At 38.9% G+C, this 9,813-nt stretch overlaps 2 protein-coding genes across 2 annotated transcripts; one reads left to right on the top strand and one right to left on the bottom strand.

Annotated features, from left to right (window-relative positions):
• Positions 1–3,990, top strand: LOC111319776 (DNA-directed RNA polymerase II subunit RPB9). Its single transcript, XM_022922517.2, has 6 exons — positions 1–175; positions 306–360; positions 1,392–1,465; positions 2,126–2,200; positions 3,294–3,345; positions 3,548–3,990. The coding sequence occupies exons 1-6, from the start codon at positions 111–113 to the stop codon at positions 3,605–3,607; spliced, it is 381 nt and encodes a 126-aa protein (XP_022778252.2). The 5' UTR covers positions 1–110; the 3' UTR covers positions 3,608–3,990.
• On the bottom strand, positions 2,883–5,899 carry LOC111319764 (carbohydrate sulfotransferase 4). Its single transcript, XM_022922509.2, has 2 exons — positions 4,035–5,899; positions 2,883–3,480 (listed from the first exon to the last, which is right to left on the bottom strand). Exon 1 carries the CDS (start codon positions 5,801–5,803, stop codon positions 4,535–4,537), a length of 1,269 nt encoding a protein of 422 aa, XP_022778244.1. The 5' UTR covers positions 5,804–5,899; the 3' UTR covers positions 2,883–3,480; positions 4,035–4,534.
• Positions 5,900–9,813: the final 3,914 nt, after the last annotated feature.

The following is a 9,813-nucleotide window of genomic DNA, read 5'->3' as shown; positions in this document are numbered from 1 at the left end:
TTTCCCACATTTCTAGTCGCCATTTTTGTGAGTTCCTTCATTTTGACCATTTTGACTAGATTCTTTTGAGTCGCGTTTCAGAGTGACTGCATTAAATATTCGTGGAGAAAATGAGTGTTCGAGGTCGTTCAGATAATGGACCAGGCTTTGTGGGAATTAAATTTTGCCAAGAATGGTAAGGCTGTGTTTTTTCCCCTTAGTATTTCGTAAATTACTCACAAATCATTCTTATGTTGCATTTGCTGGTTGATCTTTAAATTTAACGTGTAAAAGGTTATGGATAAACTTCGTCTTTTTCTTTTTAGCAACAACATGTTATACCCAAAGGAAGACAAAGACAACAAGATACTGTTATATGCTGTAAGTTAATGGTTAATTTCTTGAGAATTTTTAACTATTCGGTCGTAATGGCCGCCGGATCGAAGTCAAGAAAACTTTATTGTTTGTCACAGATTACCAGTTACATGTTGCTTCAGACGCAGGGCAGAATATTCAGATTTACAAGGAATTATAGTAGTTGAAGTTCACTCATTAACTCGTGTTCTCAAACATTACTGTTTGCAATATAATATTATTACTATGTGAGCATGCAGCTGGGTATGAAACTTTTCCAACACGAGTAATTGGAAATCATTAGCAGTTTACCAACTAATAACCCAATTTTAACAATTTCGTGAGGCGTGAGTAGTCCAGTGGTCAGTGCGCTGGACTCTAGGTCAGATGGCCCGGGTTCAAGTCCTGGCTGGGGCTTGACGTTGTGTCCTTAAGCAAGATGCTTCACTCACATTGCTTTGTCTTCTCGGATAGGACGTAAAGCCGGAGGTCCCGTCTCCTGCACCTATCAATTAGTTAATTTCGGCAAGGGACGTTAAAGAACCCACATCACGAGATTACTGTGATGTGGTCTGGCATGTTTACTGGGAAGGGGGGGAGGGGGCATCTGTAAAAATTTCTCCTTTATTAATTGTAAACTGCCACCGGCAGTCTGGAAAAGTCCCCCGCACAGTGTTGTAAAGCGCATTAGAGCATTTACATGGAAATGCGCTATAGAAATTGATCTATATTGATCTATATTGATTGAATTTGAAGCACAGCTCAACACAAGAGAAATCACCAGGAGGCTTTAAGGAATGTAAAGTTTGCAGGATTTCTTCCTTGTAGCCATGTGCAGCCCTGTCTATGGTTTTTACAGGTGTACATGGGTTTCAATAACCCTCTGTTTAGCCAGCTCTCTCTCAGGCTAAATAGAAGGTGATAAGGGGGCTAGCAAGTGGTGGTAGACTACAGTCAGTAACCTGCTTTGATCAAAAACCCTATAACATCTGGTGCTATGTTGATCAAAAAAATGTAGAAAAAGTCTTATTAAGTTGGTCTGGTGATAACTTTCCTAGTGTAGAAATTGTGACTATCAGCAAGAAGCAGACAACAGTTGCATCTATGTGAACAAGATCACTCATGAAGTCAAGTAAGTATTATGGGCCACAGCTGAATCAAATGCAAATGGCATTCAACTCATTTTTAATGAAAACCTGATATTAGGTGCAGGAATTTCAACGATATACCTTGGTGTGAAAATGATCTTTGCAGTAATTAACTTTACTTAAGAAGTTCTGAAAAATAAAGCCTGAAAAAATTGAAGAAAAAATTCAGGCCTGTATGGGAGTTGAACCCATTACCTCTGTGATATGTTTCTTGTTAGACATTTTGGTGTGTGATATTGTTGAATATTTTGACAAGTTGTCATATTTTGAGGATCTCACAGGCTGAATTAAAAGACAATCAATAGTAGGTATTCCTTTGAACAAATCATGCAGGAGTAGCCAATTTGTCAAACAGGTCTTTTTAACATGCCAAATAGCAACTTTCCAGTTAATGGTGCAATATTGCGAGATATTTGTAATCAATTTGCATGTTAATTGTACTCTGTTTAGTACAGTTGGATAATAAGTGAGTTTAGTCCCTAATGATTGTGCTGAAACACATAGAATAGAGAATGAACTGAGACAAATTCAACCCCTGGTTACAGCAACTGTGTATTGGACACATACATGTAAATTTTCTGTGTTTTTATCTTTGTAATTGAACTACGGCACTCTTTCATTTATATATTTGTGGCATGATTCAGTGAACTGACACAGATTGTAACAGATGTTGTTGCTGATCCTACCTTACCAAGAACAGAGGAGCATTCATGTCCCAAGTAAGTGAACTTAAGTTTAGCACACTGCACCAGATGCAGAGGTGTGGTTTTGAACCCTGATGGGACACTGTGGAGCATATTTAACACAGTAGCAGTAAATTCAAATTTTCATTGGCTTGCTGTGAAATTTCCCCTTGCTTTGATTAAAAGTCAAGTGATTCTGTTGGCATTTGTTTTAAAACTACCAATCAAAAACATTTCTCTTCTTGAATTCTGAAAGGAAAATGTAGTTTTTGCCCTGTCATGACTAACAATTATTGCTCATGGAGTCATTTGTCACTTTTACTTAGAAGGCTTCTTTACCTTTGTTTGACAAACTATGGTATATGTCTAAAGGCTGATAGTTTCGAAAGAAACTGTTTGGGGCTGCGTTGGTGGGAGTAACAAAATAATTTGGATATATCAACAAAGTTGAAATGGTAAATTGGCCACCGAAATGATTACAAAAGCTGACGTTTTGAACGTTAGCCTTTCGTCGGAGCGAAGGGCTCCAATGAAAGGCTAACGCTCGAAACATCAGCTTTTGTAATCGTTACAGTGACCAATTTACCATTTCAACTTTGTTGATATATCCAAATTATTATGGTATATGTATCTTGAAAGAGTAACAGAATGCTTGAATTTAAAGAGCTATTACTTGGCTTTCATTAGTCTTCTAGGACTTCAAAAATTATAAGTTAAATTAACAAGTTAAGCGGTGTTTATTGTAAGCCTCTAAGCACTTTTCAATATGAAAGAGAGAGAAACAAATATTTCAAATAAACATAAAGCACCTTAAAATCCCAACTAGCAGGAGGCAGGAGTTGAACTGAGGGCAACTGAGAACAATTATTCAGTAAGTAGCAGGCTGGAGGACTTGGACCTGGGAACAGTGGATTACAAGTCCAGTGCCCTAACCACCTGGCCACTCTGCTGCTTTCCTAGCATCTTCTGGACAATTCTTAAGTTGCCACCCATACTTCTGAACTCGAACAGCTGGGCCTGCTCTCAAATAGCTGTCCAACAGAACAACATTAGGCCTCCGTGTCTCCCGCTGATGTAATACACACATGTACATATGTTTGTCTGTAGTGACTATTTTTTATCAATTTAGATGTGGCCATAGCGAGTCAGTGTTCTTCCAGTCACAGTCCAGCAAAGCAGATGTAAGTTTTTTCTTAATCTACTGTTAGTGTATCCAGATATATGTGTACAGTACATACTCTGTAGCAATTTTTTCTCATATTTCCCCAGTGAGTCCCATTGAACTTGGTTTTGAAATGAAGTGACTCAGATTACCTCTTAAGGAAAAAAAGATAAATTAATCCAATTTTAACAGATCCTTTTTCTTCTCCTCTTTTTTAACAGCAAATGAGATTGTATTATGTATGTACAGCAGTAAACTGTGGAAACAGATGGACTGAATGAGATTCAACTCACTGAACCTTGATGGACAGTAAGGATCATAAAGGGAAACAACATTACCAACTCCTGTTGCAGAAATCCTAATGGGCCATCAGGAAAAAGTATAAGAAGAGAAAGATGGTTTCTTCACTGTTCTAAGCAGTGATGTGTTAGCTTCAATTCTGCATTATTTTTCCCCAAATGTATTTCATTCCTCTGATTTCATTACCCAAGAGGAAAATGTTTCGGAACTCGCTAGGAGATGAAGGGGCGTGTAAAAAGTTTTTCGCAGTTGGTTGTAAAAAAATAATGAGACTCTGAGGGCTTTCTGTTTTATTTCATGATCAATCGGGAATCACAGAAATGTTGTTATATGAGTAGCTGGATAAAATGATATGGCTCAATCATCTCAAATTGCATTTTGTTGAAACTTTCCTTTCGACGAGTTTACCTTCGATCAGCCCAGGTGCCTTCAGTATTCAGAACCTCCAAGAAAGTTTGAGACCTTGAGCAACACCAGCCGGCGAGAGGTCTGGTGATAGTTAGGCTCCATATTAGTGCCAGACTCCAGGCAGACCTGTCCCCGACGCGTTTCAAATAAAAATCAGGCTTTGAGGGGATTGGAACCCTGCCTCTCGGCATACACCAGTCGGGCGCATTAGCCAAGAGAGCTTCGTTGATCCAGATTGATCTCCATGGTTCATACGCTGTAGAACGTATGCAACCAGTCTAACTGTGAGAAAAAAAAGCTCTCAGGTTGTGTTGGTTGTGCAGGCGTCAGCGTACTCACTGTTTTCTCATTTCTCCCTATTTCCGTCTATACCATTTTGCAGTTTTTACATGTGCAACTTTTTTTTTCCTTTTATGAACCAGAGGAAGAGTGTTTATAATTTAAGAACAATATCATCGATTCCATGGGGAGGCTTAAGATCGAGGAACCCACGTAGACTATTATGAATGTAAAAACCATCGCTTTGCTTCAAAATTGCGGCTGAAAAGAGGTATCTTTATATTAGCTAGTAATTCATGGGACCTGTCTACAGGTCTGTAACCCATCAGAAGCATCACACTTCGGCAGTAATGCTCGATAACATCAATTTCATGGGGGTGAACTTTCCACCTCCAGCGGTTTGCTGCCACCCATGCGTCATCCTTGGTGCATGTGGCTTCTTCACCGTCCTGTGCATGGTTACAAGCACTCCTACTCTGCCGTGTTGTTCCGTTTAGCCATGTCCTTACACTCTCCAGCACAGACAACCCAGCAAACTCGTAAAGAGCAGAGAGTTCTTTTAATGGGTCCAGCGCTAGGTCCTCGTAGCGTTGAAGTTTGATCCGGCTGTGTAGAGATTTGGGAAGTTTTCGTATAGAATCCAAGTTGTCTTCAGTTTTTTTACAGGCCCAGTAGCTAAACTCTCGAGTTCCCAGCCTTGCAGGATTTCCGTGGTTGTCTCTGAAGAACCCCACGCTATGCGCCGAGGCGATCACGGCTCTGGGGTCTCGTACGAGGAATATAATTCTGCAGTTAGTATCCTTTGTGTCGCATGCTTCCAAAATACTTCCGATGTCATTATTGGGTACACGATCCACGAGCACCTTTAACACTGTCATTTCGTAATGTTCCCTACACGCGCTTCCCAAAGACTCGCTGGTCATAGTAGGGCAAAGGCGTTGATCCCACCTTTCATCAGAAGTTTTGTAAGGACACAAAGGTGGCGATGCAATGGCGTTACTGACACGTGGATGATCCGGTTTGCGGTAAAATTCCTCGATATCAGCCAATAATTCGGGAGAATCAAATCTGCAGCGAAAAATGCCAGCTAAAAAATCTTTGGCGAGGTCATTGTAATCTGAATGAGGTTTCAAATTTGTATGGACTCTTCTGATGGATTGTAAAGGCTCATACATGTAAAACACAGAAGGATGATGGTTAAAAATATCCCCCATGAGTGTGGAGCCTGATCGACCGTGTGAAACGACGATAAGAGTTTTCCTTGCTACCTTTAATACATCATTGAAAACCATATTTGAGTCAGCTAAGTCAATCTCCGAATTGCTGAAATCTTGGCCTTCATCAGTTTGTTGAGTCTTTCGGATATTTATTTGCTCAATCCAGTCCGACCACAAGACGCTGTAAAAGCCAACCAAACACAAAGCCAGAAAGCATATCAGTAATGGAATGGATTTTAAAATCCTTTTCATTCGCAGTCGCCTTATCGTCATGTTGTTCAAATTTTAAATTCTAAACAGAGAGAGATGCGAGCAAAATGTGAGAAAGAAAATCGATGGCTTGCGAATGAGTTGCGTGTAACGCTAAGATGATCACGATTCATGTTGCTAGGAGTTTAAGCACCCTTTAGAAAGAACGAGTCGCCTTCTACGGGGTGGCATAGACATAATAGATCTTATTTATATGATTTTTTAAATTTCGGATCAGCGTTAGCGTATGGTAGTGCATGCAATCTGCCGTGAGAAATTAAGGAAACAATATTCAAAGATATACATGAGAAGTAAAGAAACGAATTATAAAAATTAGCCCGCTTTTTGCGCAAAAATCTGTTTGTGCTTTAAAACTGTTGAAAGTAAGTCAGGTTATACTTTTGGTGAGTTCCTTGCTTTGTATCTAAATCAACATTTTTCTATAAGAGAAGATGTTGCTAGTAGAATTTGAATATATTATGTATATATTTCTTTGTTTTCTCTCTAATGGTGGAATCCGGCGGTGTCTCTGCCACATAAGAGAGAACGGACCGCTTATTTTCGTAAGTTCAAACTCTGATTTTTTCAGATTCGAAGTACGACTTCAGACTTGTTCTGGGCGATTCTTCGTGCTGAAATAACTTGATTGTAAATAATACGGTCATCCATATGATGCACGATCCTCGCAGTAGATAGCGCTATTTAAGCAATAGGGAAAATCAGACCTGAAAAAAATCAGGGATTCGAACCACTGACGTCTTCGATACTAGTGCAGCACTCTACCAATTGAGCTAACAAGCCAACTGGGAGCAGGCCGTTAAGTTGATTCGTAATAAACCCGTGAAAGTGATAAATGAGATACAATGAAATATATGAAGTTCGTATATTTTGTACTGCGGTATTAGATACATATGATGCACGATCCTCGCAGTAGATAGCGCTATTTAAGCAATAGCGAAAATCAGACCTGAAAAAAATCAGGCCTGTACGGGATTCGAACCACTGACCTCTGCGATACCAGTGCTGCGCTCTTACCAAATAAGCTAACAAGCCAACTGGGAGCTATTCGTAATAAACCCGTGAAAGTGATAAATGAGATACAATGAAATATATGAAGTTCGTATATTTTGTACTGCGGTATTAGATACATATGATGCACGATCCTCGCAGTAGATAGCGCTATTTAAGCAATAGCGAAAATCAGACCTGAAAAAAATCCCGTACAGGCCTGATTTTTTTCAGGTGTGATTTTCGCTATTGCTTAAATAGCGCTATCTACTGCGAGGATCGTGCATCATATGTATCTAATACCGCAGTACAAAATATATGAACTTCATATATTTCATTGTATCTCAATACGGTCATCACTACAAATTTTCACAAGTGACGATGTGTATGTACTTACAGCTTTAATTCAGCTGTCTAATTCTATAAGATTGATTAAGAAATCGGGCTCATGCCCGGTATGCAACTGGTAAGCGATAAAGAATTAGCGCTGAGATTCGACTTGAAGGTTATGTCCCGAGCATTCGGTCTAATTATTGATGCGCATAAATCGCAACGTACACGCTTACTCGAATAAAGGTTTTTATAGAGTTAATATTTCACTCCTTTGGAAAGTGATTGAAGGCTCTTTCCCTTCATCAGTGGTGTGGGGGACTGGATTGGGAAAGGGCACGGAGGGTAGGAGCAGTGTTCGGTTGGTTAATTTCAACGCGCAAATAGAGGAACAAATGCGTAGATTTTGAAGTTTTAGAAATTCAATTACCATGATAATACATTTGTAGTGACAATTTTTTTTGTCTGAATGTTCCGACAAAAAAGGTTCTTGTACAAAAGAGAGCACACTATTTCAAGTTTGTCGCCTTTGTCCTCCCATGTACAGTTTTGCCACGGTAATTTCAGATAGGGACAGGTGTCGAGTTTACATTTCTGATGAAATCAGTTATGATCTGTCACGGACGGCTGTTTTACAGTGTACAGTGCACAGCGGTAATACGCGTAAAAAGTTCAAAATGGCGGATAGTGAAAAGATGCAACCGAAAGGTGGAAAAGTGAAATAGAAAGTCATTTCCCCATTCTGGTTTAAGTATTTTCTTGCTATGGTTTCATGTAACCATGAAGCTATACTTTAACCTGTATTCAGTTCGTCGGGATTGTTCAGAGTTTTTGTCGCGACAATGTCGCGACGCCCACGTTTATTCATTTTGACCCTCTCCATGCATCGATATCTGTTACTAACGGGTTCACTGTCGAAGGGGCAAGTCCACTATCAAAGGATAAAACATTCTTAGGTTTTGTTAACAGTTCGTGCCAGTTTGTTGGAAATATAATTGATGTTCTGTGTATATAGACACCAACAAACTTTGAGAAGCACGAAAATAAAGTAGAACAAAAAAACAAAAAGACACTATTTAGTCTGCAGACTACTTAGTACATTAAAGTTAATAAAATTACTCTTTCGGAATCATGTTGCCTGGTTATTCAAAGACGGCAGGCGAAGTTCATGTTTTACAAATTATCTTTTATCTGCCCTAAGGGAACCGATCTGTAAAAAAACCAATCTGTAAAAAAATCAAGGGAAGACTGTCGGAAAAGTGACGTCAGCCTTGTAACCTCGCAACGCGAAACCAAGGGTGGTCTTTACGATATTGTGGATTTGTAAAAGAATAGGCTAAGACCGACGCGATACGAAGCGTGTGACGACTACAATAAAGATAGGAAAAAAAACTACGCGAGTGACTAGTGTTGCTGTACTGGGATTTCCAACAAGACTAAGCCTGTGTTATTTTTAAATCAGTAATTTGAAGACAGCATCATTGAGACTTTTATGAAGCTGGGTGATAATTTTTTTTCTACAGAGATATCATTCAACGATTTATTTATTTTTTAACACTGATATTGGCCTACACCCCACCCATTTCCTCTAAATCCTTTTCTAGCCCATTTTGCATCCTTATTTATATTCAAGTTTGCTTTGTTTGTCTTATACAACAAAAATGAGTGAAAGGGTTTCGATACTACTCTAGTCTGGACTAAAGAAGGGGAACCCATGAATAGTTTTTAATCTTAGGTATATGTGAACACGCAAACCGAACGAAAAGAAAATGAAAAAAACCTGGGAGGAATATATATTCTTGCGTCCGTGCGCACCATGTATGTCACCTTCGTTCCTCTTTGCATTTTGACTTCGTCTGTCGTGGAAAGCTACACGTACATGGCATAAAGAAATTCAGGAAACCATCACACAGATCTTTAGATTATTAGAAATGCGAATGTTATTTTATCTTATTATTTGTTAGTTATTGTTTGGTCCTCAGGGCGTGAATGGAGCGTTGTATTAATTATAAACTTTTTCTGTTAAACTGCGATAAGAAAAAATAATTATCAACATCCGATATAGATCACAACATAATTCAATTAATTTTATTGTTTTCTCTATTACAGTTGTCACAAAAGAAATATATCGTATATTTTTTGACACCAGCATCTGATTGAAAGGCGTGTAAATTACTCAGTGGTAATAAACTACCAACCCCCTACGATGCTAAAAGTAATCATTCCTTCTTCTGACCGCTTCAAAGCGAGAAGTTTTCAACGAATTTGTTATGCCCCGGCAGTAAGAGGAAGGAAGGATAGAGATAAGATAAAACTCAAGGTCATTAAAAATTCAGCTTAGATATCTAACAATAGGCTAATTGATCACTCTACACAGTGGTCGCCGAAGTTCATAAATTATTCTCAAAGAAGTGATTGGCCTGATACTCAAGATTTTCAAGAAAGAAACTGCACGACTAAGATAGAACGCTTGTTGTGAGAACCAAAATATTAAGAGAGGAATTTTGCGGAATTCCGGAGAGCTTTTTCAGAGAAAAAATGATTGAAACAGGTACAAATTTTCTCCAATCTACCAATGCTTTCTGATGAAGACGTCGTTGTGCTTCTCTGAACAGAAAAGCGGAAGGTGAAAAGGTATGCATACCACATAAAGACTTAGGAATCTGATAAAGACGTGTTAAGCCTCATTCTTGCGA

The sequence above is a fragment of the Stylophora pistillata genome, chromosome 6 (genome assembly GCF_964205215.1).
Source record: "Stylophora pistillata chromosome 6, jaStyPist1.2, whole genome shotgun sequence".
Classification (NCBI taxonomy): domain Eukaryota; kingdom Metazoa; phylum Cnidaria; class Anthozoa; order Scleractinia; family Pocilloporidae; genus Stylophora; species Stylophora pistillata.
The sequence above is the reverse complement of the archived record's forward strand: the minus strand, read 5'-3'. Positions and strand labels throughout refer to the sequence as shown.